This window comes from Lissotriton vulgaris, chromosome 11, assembly GCF_964263255.1.
Source record: "Lissotriton vulgaris chromosome 11, aLisVul1.2, whole genome shotgun sequence".
NCBI lineage: Eukaryota > Metazoa > Chordata > Amphibia > Caudata > Salamandridae > Lissotriton > Lissotriton vulgaris.
This window is the reverse complement of record NC_141699.1, coordinates 447644940-447664045: the sequence shown is the minus strand read 5'-3', so window position 1 is coordinate 447664045 and position 19106 is coordinate 447644940. Positions and strand designations below refer to the sequence as shown.

The 19106-nt window shown below is 44.5% G+C and overlaps 1 protein-coding gene across 1 annotated transcript in view; it reads right to left on the bottom strand.

Moving 5' to 3' along the window:
• The window catches only part of LRRTM4 (leucine rich repeat transmembrane neuronal 4), a 1783294-nt gene that overhangs the window by 127744 nt on the left and 1636444 nt on the right, over positions 1–19106 (bottom strand). The window contains exon 4 of the mRNA XM_086943519.1: positions 15150–15231. Within this exon, the coding sequence (XP_086799645.1) occupies positions 15187–15231 (45 nt within the window). The 3' untranslated portion in view covers positions 15150–15186. The remainder of the gene's footprint in view (positions 1–15149; positions 15232–19106) is intronic.

Genomic DNA, 19106 nt, shown 5'->3' with positions numbered 1-19106 from the left:
TCTTGGAATAGTAAATTATACTATTCCTTATGTTATAGTGCCATCTACTGCAAGTCGATGTAATCACTTGCGTAGTAATGGCATTGCGTTGTAACAACAAGGTCGTTGTAACGACCGTGTTGTAAAGGCATTGTAGGCTAATGACCACAATGTAAATGTTGTTTCCCCCGAAACTGGCCCTTGCAAATAGCTCTGCCGCACCCCTCTGACCACCCCCCTCAAGGGTCCAGCTGAGCAGTTTGCCAGGCCGGATTCCGTCCCCAGTCCGGTCCTGGTAGCAAGCCTGGCATGGGCCGTCGTGCAAGCAAGGGAAAGGGCCCTTTTTATTGTTGTTGGGTTAGTAAAAATACAACAGTTGTCAGGGTTAAATGGGCCCTGCTGCAACTGCAACTGCATCTACTGCATAGATGGTACTTATGCCCAAGGAAGGACGCACTGCATTTAATCTGTGACTTTGAATCTTTGTTGAGTGACGGAAGCTTGTGCTGCTGCCTGTGCTGTACATGCTGATGGGCACAAGTCGCAGTTATGTGCTTGGGAATGGGAATTAAATGAGGGCAGCTATGACCAGTGGCTTGCCTTTTGTAACCCTTGACACTGCTCTTGAGACCCCTGTTCTGAGAGGTTTTGAAGGAACAACATGAATATTGGAACTTGCAACATTTGCCATACCAAAAAAAGGGCAGAAACGATCACTGCAATGCACAAATGTACTCGGTAGGCTTGCGGTATTCAGGCCTGGGATTATATGTGCGTATTGTCACTGCCTTTGAAATGGCACATGTACTAAAATGTGGCAGATGTGGTTTCAGGTCAGCCCGCCTGATTCCAAGTTGCCCGGATTCGCATCCCCTAAATCCACCTCTGTTTCCCCAAAGAAATTCATCCATCAAAAAACAGGAGTATCACTTTGGAAACTGCCTGGATTCCAGACAAAGCATGCGGGGAAAAGTCCTGGTAATTCTGGGATCTGCACGTTATCCCCCATTCTTGGCCAGTAAACATGCATTTGCACGGTCAGGGCCGGCTCAAGAGCGGCGCGACTAGTGCACCGCACCGGGTGCTGCCTTCCGAGGGGCGCAAGTTTATTATTTAAAAGCACCTGCTGCCGCGTTTGTTTCCTCCAGCACTTTCCAGACAACAAAAATATGTCAGGATAAATCCTGTGATTAATGTTCTTCCTGAAGAGAGATCGGAGTTTTGTATATTAGGGATATGGACTCACTAAAAAGTAGTGTTGAGGGTTAATATGCTTGTAGCAGAAAACAAGTACCGAACAGATTACAAAGTGCATAGAATGTAAATTGGTCAGCGGGTTACTCCTTTTAAAAGAGACATCATTTTGAAAACAATGTCTCTTTTAAAAGCAGTTTTCCACTGACCCATTTACATTCTATGCACTTTGTGATTGTACTGAACTATTAACTTTTATCAAAGAAGTGCATGCAGGCTGCAAAGTATAGATTTGAGCGAAGATTAATGTTGCAAAAAGGATTTATGTTAAAAGAAATCTATTCTCATTATTAAAGTGAACCCCACTATAGTGTTCCTTTTTAAATTCTGTGGGCCTCATTTATGAGAAATGACGCATCGTTGCGTGAAAGCAGCGATGCAACACTTGTCAGTGCGCACTCCTCGCGACATACCTGACGCTTCATATTTACTGTATGATGCATAATGTTACAAGGAGTTACAGATACGTCAGTATATCTGACGTATCTCTATGGCGCAAAAGTGACGCATTGCTGGTGTGTGTCACAAAAGTGACGCAACTCCAGCAATGCGTCCTTTCATATGGGGCAATCCCCATGTGAAAGGGCCTGCGTCAGTCTTACGCCTGCTGTGAGGCAGGCGTAAGATTTTGACGCAATTTAGAAGTGATGCAGTGAAATATCATAGATTTCACTGCGTCTCTTCTACGAGGCTTTCTGCGGGAGAACGCCCCCTGCATACATTATACCTGCATTATACCTGACGCAGGTATAATGTAGCTCAAGAGTTTACAAAGTGACACATCTGCTTAGATGCATCATTTTGTGAATAGGAGGTATGTTTTACGCTGCCAATGCATCACAAAAAGTGACGCATCGGAAGCACAAAACTGACGCAAGGCCTAATAAATGAGGCCTGTGTTTGTGCATCTCTAGACCAAGCACTATTGAACTTTACTGCCTACCAGTATGGATAACATTAGACTCCTACACCTTGTAGTCCTCTGTCTTATGTAACATCGCCTATACGCTGAGTTACACACCTTTGAGTGATTGTCTCTGTGTGATGTGTGTGTGATGCAAAGTGCTCTGACACCCTATATTGGTATGAGTGGCGCTATACATGCATCTAAGAGAGAGTGCTATGTATGCATCTGAGAGAGCGTGGTTATGGAGACATGAGCACTGTTAAAGGGTGGTGGTGAGGGAATCCGTGGTGGAGGTGGTCATTGGGTGGCAGCAACAAACATTGTCGTACCGGGCGCCACCAGCTCTAGAGCTGGCCCTGTGCACGGTGCAGAGTGGTGAATACTAGTTAGTGAAAGCCATTTCAGCCCTAGAATTCCTGTGCCCCTTGCAACTTGCAATCGAGACCTTGGCAATGACCTAGAAAGACAGCAGACAGTTGACATTCATTTATTTTCTTCCTCCTGACTCACGAAAGCTCCCTCTCCACCCACCTGACAAACCTCTGTCTGTAAGCTGGCAGAAAAACAATGAGAACCCCATGCCTGCTCGAGACTGTGTCGACACTTTTGCTATAGTTAAAAGGGACATCTCCAAAACATTACTCATCTTCCCCATTAGAGCAATGTGTGACTCCTATAAGGTCTAATTAGCAATTATCTTGCATGATTTGCTCTGCATGGAAAGGTTATGCGCGAACCCTGTGTCACATAAAATGGAAAAAATACTTCACAGTCTGCGACCTGTGGCGTGCCGGTGTAGAATGCCTGTAAGCGGGTTGTCGGTACAGAAGCTACCGCTAGCAGCTCTAATGAAACCGCCACAGACCAGCATAAAAAGACTGCTCTACAACAGGAGGTCAGGCAGCTCTTACTCTCATTGTTGGCTTGACAAAGGCTGTCCCGCTTAGCCTTGCTGTTGGACAAGAGATGCAGGCGCGGGAGGCGCTCACCTGGAAATGGCCGCCGCTGTGGATCACAGTGCAGCTCTTTCTCATATGCCAGCTCTAATGGAGACAGAACATGTGAGTCAGGACAAAGGGGCCTCCTCAGAGGATCATTCACTGCCTCAGCACCAACTCTTCCCGGCGTTTTTGTAATTCCCTTCAACAGCTGCCATAGAACAGGAGCATTGTCATTCCTAGGTGATTGTATCCAGCAGATAAGATATTTAGGGATTGGAATCCTACCATTTTTTTAGTAATCATGTACCTAATAAGGAACAGAGGGGCATATTACCAACAACTAGCGATAATTATCACTATGTTGGCTTAGCGGCAATATTTTTATCGCCGAGCTGCAGCAATTTTTATCGCTTAGGAACCTTGCTATTATCAAGGTTTATCTCCTAAGCGATAAAAATCGGCCGAAATGCATGAATATCGCTGAAAAGTCAGCAATATTCATGCATTACCGAGCTAATGCTCTTAGCCATGTTATCCACCTCCCATTGGATAACATGGCTAAGAACTGCTCAGGGGCAGGTGTTAGCTTTTGGAGATAATCGCCCTTAGCGCAAATATCTCCAAAAGTTGGTAATAGTAGATAGCGATGTTAGCGACTGTTTCCAGTCGCTAACATCTTGGCACGCCCACTTTGCATGTCATTAGTGATAAATTTCACTGACATGCAAAGCGGGGGCCAAGATGGTCGCTATCTCATAATAGCTATCGCTAACTGCTGTTAGCGACAGCTAGGTAATAGGGAGATCATTTTATCTCCACTTTCTTGGCTTTTAAAGCCAAAAAAGTGGAGATAAACCCCCTTGATAATATGCCCCCTGATTAGAAGACTCATCATGGAATACTATATGATATCCTTGTAGTGCTTGTAAAAAGACCAAATACCCATTAGAGAGATTAATGAGCGGGGGGCCTACATAAAATTCAACCATAATGATAATCTCAAGGATGGAGGCAGATAGAGCAACCAGATTGGGAAAGAGGGAGAAATAAGGGGCTATTAGTCCAGAGCATGCCCTCTGCTCATGGCTATGTAGAAGGAGGAGCTAGATGCCACACTTACAGAGAGGAAGAGAAAAGTCTGTGTTTATCACAGATGGTCTATAGGTGTCCAAACATTTGCATCAGTTAAAATGTGGCAATAACCGGGCTCGAACATGGCAACTGAATGCCCATAACCTGAGTTTCCATACATGCTCTGGGAGCACTTTGCTGCCACTGTAACAACAGATGGGTGAGGTACTGATGTAAGAATGCCATGGAAGAGGTACAGTGTTACATGGGTAGGGGGGGGCATTGTAATAAAAGAAGTAAAGAAGGACATATGGGTTGATATGCTAGGAAGCTGCATTATGAGCATTGTGGGTTCCTTCTTGGAAATCTCACCCTGATCCCTATGCACTGTCACTGCAATGCTGTAACTTATGCTCTGTGCTGACCAGGCTTTAGCACTGTAATGATTTACTGCCCTGTTGAAGACATGGGGGCGGCTACCTGTGGTACTTAGGTGTAAAAGACCCTGTAGCAGAAGAAATGAATGAAACATTTAAGCTGACAGTGGACAGAAAGCTTCAATGTAAAGACTGTTTAAGCAGCTACACTTGTTTTGTCTGTACAGGTAAACGATTAATGGCACGAGGAACAATGGAGGTGCAGAGCTCACCCTCTGGCTTCAGTTTCCAACTGATCACTGTAAAATATTCATCCATAGAACGCTCAGAGCATTACACACGCAGTCACTCTTCACTTCTTCATACCATCATTGTATATTCCACATCTCCCTTTTGTAGTCTAATAAGATTAAGTGTCACATTGTAGATATTGACCAGACGACAACCCAAAGTATGATACACACTAATGTCATCATTAGGATACCATACCATAAATCACAGAGAATATGCCACATATTCACACTCAAAAGTACACGAGACACACCAGACCCAATGCTCATCCATACTACTCACATTGTGAACCACAGCAAGCAACCCCATGCACAAATATTCGCACCATAAACCACCGTGCACAGTCCCATACACTTTACACTATAAATCACAGTACATATCCCTCGTACGCATTCACACTGCACTCCCCCTAAATTACAGATAACCTGCACATCAAATAAACACTACTCCTATCCCTAACAAGATTTTAATCCAGAATAGAATATTCTGCCATAAGAATGGTTTATAAAAGTATAGTCCCTTTGAAGTTAATAATAGAAATTCTACACCCAGTGGGGCGATGTTTTTGTAAATGCTTTTTACGACACAATATTTATTTTACAAAATATTTCTAAAACATTCTGACACGCAACCCTCACCACTGGCATCTGACGACAAACACTCAACCACATCAAAGCTATTCAGATTTCACACAGACACATACAGCACCACCTGGAATATTAAACATCTATGCAGATCAATGCTTAAGTTGTAAATAAGTGAGTGCCAGGGCCTGAACCTGTTCTCAAAGCCCACCGATGGAACAGCTGAATGTCGGGATACTAGCGGCGGTCTCTCCATCGGGGGAGCATCACCCTCCCCGAGACCTGCATAGCTGTAAAACAATATGGCAATGAAATATTTTCATTGCCATTTCATATTTTACTGTTCTGTGCCTGCCCCCGAGGCTGGGAGAAATACGAGGTGTGTTCGCTGCGGGAAACAGCGGTTACAACTGTTGTTACCATTCAGGTAGGTAACAACGCAGTCGTTAAAATGACCGCATTGTTACCACGCGTGGCTTTATATCGCAAGTCGTTTCTATGACTTGCGCTCAGTGGCATTTTATATCCAACACATTCCCTGCTGTTGCGCAAACTGGAGTAGGAATAGTAATTTATATTATTCCTAAATCCAGCACGCCATCTAGCACAAGACACGACTTGCGATGTAAAGCCACGCGTGGTGGGAACGCGGTTGTTGTAACAACTGCGATTCGTTCTCTGCAGATTGGCAGCATGCATGAAGGAGTCAGGACTGGAGTGGTTGCTGGCCGCATGCTCTAAAGTCTGCATGTTAGTTTGGCTGGCGGTCTTGTGATGGCGAGCCTGACATGTGCACTTTGAAGTTCTCCAATCCGAACTGTCTTAGACAGCTTGGTAGAGAGCAAGCAAAGGGCCTCTAGGGCCTGAAGTAGCATCAAGCCAAACCAGTCCATCCAATCCTGGTGCTGTTTTCATGCTGGTTAACAACATGAAAGCAGTTCCAGGTTTGGTTAGGGGAGCTCTTCAGAAGAACAGGAGGATCTGCATGGTGCAACCCACGCATAAGCACCTTTTAATTTAATCAGTATAGTGTGTGTTTATGTTGCATGACGCTTTTGGAGGGAGAGGTAAAAACCATTGCCTGGATGGATATTCCTAACGTTATGATGTGTTTCGATGTGCTATCTTTAATCGTAAAGACAAGCAGCAGGCATAAGGTGGACAATATATCACCGAAGCCCCTCTTGCTGCACTGAATGTCTCCTTTGGGCAGTTGCAGTGTGTTTATTTGACTGCACTCTGTTTAGGTTATATTGAGTAAACTCAGAGACAGAAAGTGGTTGGGGTTTGTGGGCTCATTCAATTTAAACTCTAATTTAGCACTTCGTGTTCAATTAGGCTGCTTAAAGCTCTCAAATACAGGTAGTATGAGCCTCTCCTAAACCCTGCTGACAAGTTAGCACTTCTGGTGACCCTTACCACTGCTGCTTATTTCCGCTACCTGACACCAGGGAAAGGAGTGGCTCCCTCTGGTGAGGTCTAGGAGGGCACCCTCTCAGATGCCGAACGGTGCCAAAGCCTGGCACATGCCAGGACTGGAGATAGGGGTCAGTCGGGGCAAGGCTGTGAAATGTTAGAATATCACTGAAAGTAGTTAATGAGTGATCAGCCTCCTAAAATTCCATAAGATTCTGGGGGTAGGGGGGGTGGCTAGGATTTCTCACGGACTCCAAGCTGACCGCAAGTCCTGACTAATAATCTGTATATATTCTGGGGGAGGATCACTTGCAGCTTCTGTATTTATTTGGAGGGCAGAAGAGAACGCTGGATGAGGAAGATGGAAGGTACATGATAGGTGTGGTGGAGAGGAGAAAGGCGGGGTTCTTTGCCATGTCTAAACCAGCTTTATTAGTGCCTTTTAAAAGCGGTGTTTGTGTGAGAGTAGATGGCAACTGAGTATCTGCCATTCTGTGGTCTGACCACATCTGTCTCAGAGGCATAGGGCTACCAGCTGAGGGACTTTGAGTAACCCAAAAACCCTCGCAGAGGCACAGGCCTTTCTCACTGCTGAGAGACACTGAGCAAACCTTAAAACGCTCTCAGAGGCACAGCCGTCTCACTCTGAGGTACTCTCCACAAACCTACAATCCTCTCTGAAACACTGGCCTGCCTCATATGTCAGGGACCCCACGAGTTCCTGTGCGCAGTAACGCTCTGCTTCTTTCACTGGGCAGAGGCCTTTACATTCATCACAAGGTGACACGAGGACAGCGGTGGTGTGGAGTCAGAAGATGAACTAGGCAGCATGGTCTTGTGGCTTCTCCATTTTGCCCTTGATCAAAGGAGTCCACCAGGGCATGGGCATGCAGTTTGTTGGCGATGAACTGATAGAAAATCTGACTCAGAGGATGTATGGTCCCCTCAAGGGAGATATATTCAGATAGCGATCTAGGATCTATTTCTGGGGTTATACCAAATAAGCAGCTACCTAAATCATTAGCCTTTGGGGAAGAAACCCTTCCAACCTCCCTCATGACGGTCACGCTTGCTCGCCGCTGGTCACTCATGGAAATCACTAACCCATAATTAGGCTGCCTTGTATGAAGCACAGCCTGTCATCATGGTGAACCGGTAAGGGTGCACTGTCTAGCAGAAGATTTGAACTGGAAACATACAGCCCGATTCATGAAACAAAATTGCGCTCGCAAAGGGCCAGATTCTGAGAATCTGGCCCTATGCGAGTGCAATTATTGCATTTGGGATTCATCATCCCAAATGCAAAATTCGCTATTTAAGAACTCGCAAATTTGCGAGGAATAGCATTTAAGGAATCTCTATTAGAGATTCCTTAAATGCTATTCTTGAAACGTTTAAAAATTGCGAATTCGCAATTTAGAACCGCTATTTACCACGAAGTCAAACCTCGTGGTAAATAGCGAAAACTTAGAAAAATGCATTCAAATGCATTTTTCTAAGTTGCATGTTACACACACACATGTCCTTTGGACATGTGTGTGTGTAACATCTGTGTGAATCTACATTTCAGGGGTGTTACAGGGTGTCCTTTGGACACCCCTGCACCCTTGAAATCGCAATCTCATTTGTGATTAGCTAATTGCTAATCGCAAATAAGGAATGACTCCCCATTCATTCCTATGGGCCTTTAGGCCCATAGGAATGAATGGGGAGCCATTCCTTATTTGCAATTAGCTAATCGCAAATAAGGAACCTGTAGGAATCGCAAAAAATATTGCGATTCTTACATGAATCCCGTTTTGCGAGTCTGGAATAGCGATTCCTTATTAATCGCTATTTCAGACTCGCAAAACTTCACAATGATGAATAGGGCTGATAACCTTCAACAATAAATTCCTATGCTGAGGGACATTTCAGAAGCATCCCATGCATAGGACGTGTGCTGTACTATCACAAAGCTTGGTCTCGCCATCTTACCAGAAGGACTTTGCGTTAAAAGCGGTGGCTGTTTTGGCTGATCTGCCCAAGAAACATCTCAGTAACACCTGCTTGACTGAAAGCAAAGCAAAGCATCACAAATCACGTTTAAGATGAGAAAAGGCAAACTTTGCAGTGCATGTTTTTTCACACTGGAAAGTAAATAACAATGTGCTGCTTTTCTTGGCTTTGCATCACTTTGTGATGACGCAAAGCCTTAACAGAGCTTGGCAATTTTAGACACACTGGAGCTATAAATTATTATGGAAATAGAAGAAAGATGGTTTCCTTTATGAACGGTCTCACATAGATATTCACTTCTTAGGCAGAGCCCTGTGTTATCACAACCAATGCCTTACTAGGAATCGACGAGGTAGTGCTTGCAATACTAGATTTGTATGAGAAGAGTGTGAACCCAGGTCGCTGTATGATCCTCATGCAGCTTGCTCGATCACCCTAATAATAAGCAGGGCATTTTTCATCACACAATAGGAAACAAGCAGAAGTACATTTATATTTCATAGTGAAAAGAAGCTTAGAAAAAGTACACAAATCCATTCTGTGAAATTCCTTAAAATTCAAAAAGTAGAGTGGAATATTCTGTTAGTGCCTTAGGGGATGAATTTTCAAGACAGAGCTGTTTTGTCCTTTCATATGCTAGTGGTTAGTACACTAGCAGAAAACCAGAGAAATGGGGGAATCCACTTAAATTCTGCACAGATGGTATACCTAATGAAGAATGTGAATATATCGGGGGGGGGGGGCAGAGGTTGGGGAGCAGGGTGATATTGCTGAATTCCAAACTTTAACTTGAAAGGCCTCATTCTCATATTTTTAATCCAATTTATTTTTTGATTGTAATAAATATGTTTTATCAAACAAATTACAAGTCTGGATTAGTGGTATCTATGGTTAATCCATGTATCTTCCTAGTCCCTCCTTTCTGTAATATTTTTTTTAATGTATGTGAATAGGCAGTGGTTACAACTATTCCTTGTTATACATTAGACCTTTATAAACGCTGCATATGACTCAGTCATCAAGTCGCAGACTTACGTTGGAAAATTGCTGCAGGCTCTCAAGATCTAAAAACTTAATCGTAATGTTAAATTTGTATTAGTTAAATGGTTTAAGTACATATTCTTTCTTCCGTGCCACTGATGTGGTTGAGCGTTAGCGTTGAGTGCCTTTCAATAATAACGACATTTATGAAATACACTATCATATTTTAAGTATTCATGTGCTATTATGGTGCTTTAGTTATATACAGATGATGGTGAATGTGGTCTATTTTCTATGTTTTTGTATGAGAGCGCAGGAGACCTTTGTTTTAATCCTGTTTTCTCTTTGAGTACATTTTCATACTAAGAAAATCCCTTTATTGACCTTGTAATGGTATGAAAATAATTGTAACTAATGCAAAACTATTATTTTCTTGCTCTATTACAAGGAGCCATGTTTCTATTATTTTTGTTAGTGAATTTGGTGAAGGGTGTTAACCCAGCATGCAGAACCACTTCCAAACAGCTGGGCTTGCATTTTAATGCCAGTCATTATATAATAAACACAGTGACACAGCACCAAGTTAAGTATAAGAACAGACGCTCATTCAGTGTGTGGTGAACCAATGATACAGTGGAAAAAATGGAATTGATGAAAGCAAAAAGAGAAACGTTTTAAATATCTGAGTTGATGATGGGGGCATACACAATGAGACCTAATGGATGTTTGCAATTTACTAAAGTGGTTGAACTGTAGTGGTAATAAAAGCAAATCTTAGGCATGATGCAGTGAACGACCATCCTTGGTAGATTTGTGAAGTAGGAGGTGGAGGCAAACTCTGAGGAAATATGAGTAACCAAGCATGTCCATCTCATTCAAACTGGACTACAACTGCCCTTGACATGTAGCAGCAGCCTGTCTCCCTTTTTTGACTCCCCGTATTGGGACCCCGAAGTCCAAACTTTTGTTTACACCACCACAATCACAATCACAGGTACCATTTATTGCATCATTCTCCCAAGATAAACTATGTACACCTGGTGCTCTCTGGTATAAAAGCCTGAAAGAGAACACTTATTATCTCTGTTCCAGTAAGCAAACACATTGTACTTGATATTGCTTGCAACATGACATTCATGATGTTATAGAAAGATTCTGAAATTAGTAAATAAATCAATGGAGGCAACTTAGCATATCCATCAAGGCCCACGGTACGTGGATTAATAGAACCTTCTTGATCTAAATCACATCTAAGGCAAAAGTCAGCTCATGATTGGCCAGATGTGAAACTGAATCCCATTCAGTTTGTTGAATAACACAGTTTACTGAGACTATCCTGTGAAAGTCTAAGAGACAAAGCTTTAGTTGGTATGCATTTGCCACCTCAACATATTTTCCTAAGCAGATAACACGCAACTCAATCTCTCACTCTCAGAAGACCCCTCCACCACCAGGACCAACTTCCACAATTGCATGAAGAGTGTTGTTGAATGGAGGAAGACCAACTGCCTGAAGCTCAACAAGGACAAAAGTGAAGTGCTGATCTTTGGAAACAACACTTCCCTGCGGAATGACACCTGGTGGCCTTCCGAATTCGGACCCACACCTACAGACCACAGTCATAACCTTGGCATTATCTTGGATGGCAATCTCACAAGGAAATGCCAGATCAACTCATTCTGCTCCTCTTGCTTCCACACCCTTCACATGCTCTGAACAATCTTCAGATGGCTCTCAGTTGACGCCAAGGACTAACATGCATTAACCACCACCAACCCTCCAGACACCTGCACTTCACCTCCCTCGCCCTTGCTCACACTCCTTACATCCATGGAAACCACAGCAGTGGACATTTCTTCTCCTACCTCACCTCCAAGTCCTGGAACAACTTTCCCTTCCAGCTCCGAATCCCACCCTCTCTCATGGAATTCAGAAAGGGACTCAAGACGTGGCTCTTTGACAGAGCACAGCTAGACCCTAGCACATGGATACCCTCTTGGGTGATTAGCCGTGCCGTACAGATTCCAATTGATTGATTGATTAAATGACAAGTTAGTACAAGCAAAACGTACACGTTAGTGTAGGTATTGTAGTACTACAAAATGTACCACAAAGTGCAGTTTATAAAACAAGCCCTTCATGTTTAAGTGGGTAAGTAGACTCACTTGAGATATGAGATTTCAATGAAAGCCTCAGGAAGCATCCGAGTTGAATGAATGCTTTGAATGAAGAACTAAGCACCACAGAGGTGTATTTTACAATGAATCCACTAATTGAAAGCGAAGGACCCACAACACGAGTATTTTAGGCAGTTTCCAGAGTGAAGGAGTTGAATATATGAGGCAGTTGTCAATGGGACAAGACACATGTGATGAATACATACTTTTATGTGGTAATTGAGGGGTTATTTGCTAGATGTGTAAGACAATACTAGGGAAACTGAAGAACCTGTTGAAAACAAATGCAGTGGTGCCTATGCAGTGTAGTGTTATAGGAACCAATTATCTACATATTTAGGATGCTCTACATATCTACAGAATGACTAGACATAGCGAATAAGAGTTTGTTTACAGTCAATGTAGCTATGATGTCAATATTGGGTGTGCTGTATATGAGATGAACTATGCAAATCAAAGTGAGTCATTGATAAAAAACACTCAAGATAAAACAGATTTCGAGAACTTGAAGGAGCCATCAAAAATGAAGAGTTGGTGTAATAAAAAAATGTGGAGTCAGTAGTTTTTAGAAGAAGTGGATACAGTGGTAGCCAGAAGGTCGTCAGAACAAGCTTATGAAACGTGGCAGGAAATTGAATTAGAACAATTTTAATAGGTGGTAGCAGAGATCAAAATCCCGACTGTAGCCTATGGCCAAACATCTAAATGATTGATAGGAATGTGTAAGGGCAACAATGAAATTCTGGGTATTTGGATTATAAATTAGAATATGTGAGTCCTGAGACAGTGGTTTTCAAATCGAAATACATGTCTAGGTATCAAATATTTTGACAATGAAGAAATATGATGAGCTACTCAGAAACAATTTTAATAGGTGGTGGCAGAGATCAAAATCCCGACTGTAGCATATGGCCAAAAATCTAAATAATTGATAAAAAATGTGTAAGGGCAAGAATGAATTCTGGATATTTGGATTAAAATTTGTAAGGGTTCAATGTATTTTAAAATGCCCAAAATTGTTAAAAAAAAAGAGCTTGTAGACCAATTATCACGATAGGGCTGGGGTTAAGTTAAAGGCCCTGCCCTTCTTTCGGCCTTCTCCTGGCCCGGGCAGTGGGATTGCACTTGTACAGCATGATTGCTCAGGGCATGCCTTGGACTCCTTACTCTATGGTTTGCTTAATAATTTACTTTATACACATGAAGTGAATTATCTGTGTGAAGTGAACCACGGTGTGACGAGTCAAATATCGATTTTATGGAGTGGTCTACCTCGCTGTGCATTAGGTGCAATAGCCCCCCCACCCCTTTCCCTTTGCAGAACAACAGGTACATGGAAACGAACCTCTAACAGGAAAGGAGCGGCTCATACCAAAATTCGGCGAAGGCCAGAAGGACTGGGAGACAGTATGTCACAGGTCAGATTAGGCTGACGTATGACTGATTCTGCCGAACCCTACCAGCCCTTCAAAGGCCCTACTTGTTTGTATTTATGTGAATTTCTGTATGTCAGTCAGAACACAGCTTTTAGGCTTGGCTGGGTATCACAGTGGGAGTGGATGGTCTGTGTGACACATGACATGAGCTCCCCATGGAAATGTTCGGCACCACCTCAAAAAGGGGTGGGGGGATTTAGGAATGACCCCCTGCAGAAATGGACCATCCAGAGCTAAGCTGCTGAATCATGAAATCTCGGTGGGAGAGGCATGTATGGGTGTCCCCTCTCCCAGTCTGTTGTGGTTTGCCCCCTATAAAATATCCTCGTGTCAACCCTGCATTTCCTGATGTCATCGATAGTTTTGTTTTGTTGTGGATAGAAAATTAGTTTGTGCTCTGAGCACCCTACATACATAGCTGCCTGTCTCATTTACTTATTTCAGGGATATTCATGATGGTATAAAAATGTGAGCAGATAGTGGCATGCTCTAACGTGTTTTGCTTCTACCTGTAGATGTCAGATTTTACAGCTTCTACGATGCAAGGGTACTCCGTGCTAAATTTGAGTTGGTGGTTTCCAGTGATCAGCACCAGCACTTAATCACCACCAGCATTTTTCATAAGCATCAGCTAAGGACACATTTATTTAAGGGGAGATTACGTGATTTGCCCAGAATCACAGGATGTTGAGCCCACCCCAGACTCGAACCTGGATCCTCGGCCTGAAGGCAGCTCTGCCTATTAAGCCAGCCCCACACAAACTTTCATGATTAGTAGTTGGTCCTATTGTAGGTGGTGCTAAAAAGAGAAATGGGCTGATGCCAGCTGCCTTTTGAGGAGAGCCCCGGCACTAATTTTTTTTACAAATTAATCACTGAAGCGACCCACCCTTCTCGCCGGCCCACTCCGATTTGTGGCAAAATACTCCCAATTCCAGTTGTGCCCTTCATCCCCCACACGTGAGAGCTAAAAAACAAAAGGTGTCCTGGGGTGTTTTCACACCTCTTAATGGACATCGGCTGCTTGGTACTGCTCTAACAATTAACTTGCGTGAACTGCTGCTGTGAGGGGGTGCTGGAGTATGTCTGCAGACGGCGCTCCCAGTCCCCCCTGGCCCCAACTGTCTCTGGAGCAGTTTCAGGGCAGCAGTTTCCTGTTTCTTTTGGACTTCCCTGTGCACCTCTACCTCGGATTTTACAGAGAAGCACAGAGGCAGGAGGAGCATTGGTTTTGTTTGTATTTTCCTGTTTTTATACATAAATACAGACAAAAACCAAAACGCTTTCTGTCTGTATTTATATGTAAAAATCCGTTTAGACAGAAAACCGGGAGCCTTAATTATAAATTAGAAACTTTGGGTCCTGAGACTGTTTTACAAATCAAAATACATGTCTACGTAACAAATATTTTGACAATGAAGTAATATGATGACCTACTAAGAAATTAACAATATTTTGAATTGAATTAACTGAAAGAGATGCCAGGGTGAGTGACAATGTAGTAGACCTTTATCAAATTTAGAGAGATTGATAGGCAGTGAAGACATAATGCAGTCCAGTAGAATGAGGTAGTCCACTTGGAAATGAAGGGTAAATGTAATGTAGAATGGGCTGAATTGTGACTTTTTCTTTCTATGATGAAAAGTGGTTGGGTTATTTGATCTGCACATGCACTGACAGTCCTCCTTCAGCAGTCCCCCTAGATGGAACCGGTATGGAGGTTGAACTGCCTCTCACCTTTAGAGAAGGTGGTCTCTCCAAATCAGGGTTGAGGTCAGCATAGAGATGCTTGCACTGTGGCTGCCTGACAGTACCTGGCCTGTGGACAAAAGAAAGGGACTTCAGATCACTTTTCACCGTTGTCAGCCCCTTAATATTTAGGGCAAGACACAATACGTGCAAATATTTTTTAAACAAACTAGGCATGCTATCTTAAGCTAGTGGTAAAACATATCATTATGTCCTCACATTCAGTACCCGCATTTCTCATGCATTGGCATCCCAACGAAGTATTAACTGTGATGCTGCAACTGTGGTCAGAATAGTGGGTAGAAATGCAGTCCTAAAGCAAAAAGTAGACAACGGCAGGCAAATGCAATTGCTGTCTCTGCAATCATGATTCTTGGGTTCGCCTTGCCATTGTGAGTCTTAGGTGATATCTGACAATTTTATACCTGAAAAAAGTATGTTTCTGTTATTCACTACTCATATTCTCTCATCTTCATGCACAATTACAGTTCATTCTAAACACCATGGCGGTCTGTTCATACATGCATAGCTGTTTACTGTGCAGTCTATGGCCTTCTTTGATTTGCAAATTCATCTGCTTTTGATATTCACCTGTTTAGTGCTATGTGTAAAAAATACTATTTTTTCATAGCCTAATTTTCGATCACTTACTGACACATATATTTGCTATTAACTGCTTGTTTTTTCTTGTATATGTAAAATTTATTTTCAATAAAAATATTTTTAAATAAAAAAAAACCCTATGGTGTTGCCTTTAATTAAAATGCCTAAAATATATTTGAGAGATTTGAGAAGGACAGCTATCGGTAAACCATTCGGGCTTCAAGTTAATTTATTAGATGATGTGTCAATTATTAGATGATGTGATGAAGGGCAAGGTGTCGTACTACCGCGCTGCGGTCTGTAAGCGCTGAATAATTTTATCCTCATTAGTTGCTGCATTTTGCGCGTTTTCGCTTCGTTTTTATTTTCTTCTGCATTTTTAAATGTGTACCGCTTGGGCTCCCCCCCCCCCTCACACCTGCAATTAATTTGGAATACTCACCACCGTTTTCGGTGGGCCCGGGTTCTGTGGGTGGTCCGGGGGTTGTTTGTTGATCGGCGACCAGCGCCATCTTGGCTTGGGACCAGGCTTTTTTCGGCGGGCGCCATCTTGGAGCGTCCATGCGCTCCTCCCTCAATTCCGGCGCCTATTTAAAGTCGCTCTCTCCCGCGCAGCGGGAACGCGCAGCTGGGACGCCGTCGCTTGCCGGAGTCGTGCCAGAGTCCTGCCCGTCTGCGCCCGTCCGCGCTTGGACGCGCTGGACGTCGCGGTACTCTGTGTAAGGACTATCATCACATCTTGGGTCCAACATGCTGACGTACTCGCGGGATCGCTTGTTTGCCATCGGTCAGGTAAGCTGCTGTTGTACCCTTCCATCGGTACACCCATTGCGTGGCCCATTTCATTGCCCTTGTAACGGGTGGGCTCTGGACTCTCCGCAACCTCTCCCAGGGTTTATTTCCTCGGAGACCCGCCGTACTACTGTTCCTCCTACTACTCTGAAGATCCTGAATTTAAACGTCAGGTCTGTGCTGAAACACCATCTGCACATCTATGACCTCATTGAGGAGGAAGCTCCAGACGTATTTGCCATGACGGAAACCTGGCTACAGGACGCTGATACCGCTATTACCAATCTTGCCTGTCCACCCGGCTATTCTATGTACACCCTGAATAGGCTGTCTAGGGGTGGAGGTATCGCGTTAGTGGTAAAATCTATCTACCCTTGCGTCTGGAGTGCCCTAAACATCTCTGGGTGTGAAAGTGCCATGTTCAAGGTCTCTGTCAGCCCTGAGTTTACCCTGTCTGGGATGGTCGTCTATCGCCCACCCGGCAGTGATGTGGCGTTTAGGAATGCTTTTCCTGATACTGTTGGCCCTTTGGTTGCCGACTGTGCCAACTTCTCTATCATGGGTGACCTAAACCTGCATTTTGACACCCTCTCAGGCCTGACAGTGCGTTCCATCTCTTCTGACCTGGAGGCCTTTCAACTTTCCCAGATGGTTTCCCAGCCTACTCACCTGGGGGGGCATATTTTGGATCCCCTGTTTACCAATCTGTTGGGGATTCAAATTTCATCTGTCTCTCCGGTGGAATGGACAGACCATTTCTTGGTGTCCATCCTCTGCCCGGTCTTGACCACTTCTTCCATCTCTACGGCTAGGCGGGTTCAAAAGAGGGCTTGGAAAAAGCTTCGGTTAGAGGACTTTCACCGTCTTCTATTAGAGGAGCCGCTGGGCCCTTTGACGGATGTGGAAAGGGGGTATGACCTCTTCTGTTCATGGATAACTAGGGCCTTGGACTCTCTGATACCCATCGTTTCAACTAAAATCTATCCCAGAGAGTCGAGTCCCTGGTATGATGGCACTCTCCGGGCCCTAAAGGGTGCCTGTAGACGAGCAGAGAGGGCTTGGAGGAAAACCTATGGAGCTGACCTGAAAGCTGCATATGCCAAGTCCGTTAAGCTTTACCATCGAGCTATCTGCCGAGCCCGTGCGGCTTTTTATGCCACTGAATTCCGGAACAGTCCGAATCCGTCTAAAGCTATTTTTAAGGCTGTTAAAGATCTTACAGCGAAGCGGACTACCTCTACGACCGAGAGCTCCCTTTCCCATTGTGAATCCCTTGCATCTTACTTCTTGGGGAAGGTCCAAGCTATATATAGGACATTCCCCAGCATAGGGTTCACTGAGGAAAATATTAATGGGGTCCACCATCAGACTACACTGCTTGTTTTCCCCCCCCTCACCTTGGATGGTTTTGACAAACTTGCATTGCAAGTCAAATCTGGGTCTCCATCCGATCCAGTAAGGCCTGCTCTCTTTCGAGACCAAGCTTTTATGGGACGTACAGCCGTATGTTCCCTTGTCAACCTTTCCTTGGAAACAGGGACTGTTCCATCTAAGTGGAAACAAGCTGTGGTGTCCCCGATTATTAAAAAGCCCACCCTGGACCCTTCCAAGCCTGAAAGCTACCGCCCCATTTCGCTGTTACCCTGGCCAGCCAAGATCACGGAGGCCCACGTCAACCTGGCCCTGTCTGAACATCTGACTCGGACCAAGGCCCTCGACCCCACACAAAACGGATTCCGTGCTGGGCACAGTACGGAAACTGCGTTACTTGTGATGGTGGAACATCTCCGGGCAAAGTTGGATGCTGGTCAAACGGCGGCGCTTATTTTGTTAGATCTTAGCGCCGCCTTTGATACGGTAGATCACAGCATCCTCCTACGCCGGCTCGAGGAGACTGGCATTGGCGGTCAGGTGCTGCAATGGTTCCGCTCCTTTTTAGATGACCGCTCCTTCTGTGTTGCCATCCCTCCCTTCAAGTCCAACTACCAGCCACTGGCCATGGGGGTTCCGCAAGGGTCCTCGCTGAGTCCCATGTTATTCAATCTTTACGTGAGACCGCTGGCTGATGTCGCTAGGCAGTGGGGCCTTACCTTGGTCTCATATGCCGACGACACTCAGCTGGCGGTTACTCTCAGCGGGGATGCGGAGATTGAGGCCCCTAGGTTTCAGTCTGGACTGAAGGCGGTGGCTAGCTGGCTGACAGGCAATTGCCTCCAGCTAAACGCCACTAAAACAGAGGTGATGGTCGTCGGGAAGGGAGTGGAGCTGTGGGGTGACCACTGGTGGCCCTCAGAGTTGGGACCTACTCCGATCCCGGTATCGGAAGTGAAAAATCTGGGGGTATGGCTGGATGCGGGCCTCTCTTTTGTAGGCCATACTAAAAGAACCGCAGCTTGTTGTTTCGGTCTCCTGAGAGGCTTGAGACCTGTTCTCAAGTTCTTTGACGCCCCGACCAGGCAGTTGGTGATCCAGGCTACTATCATCTCCCGCCTGGATTACGCCAGCTCTCTCCTGGCTGGGGCCAATCAGGCCGAATTAACCCGCTTACAA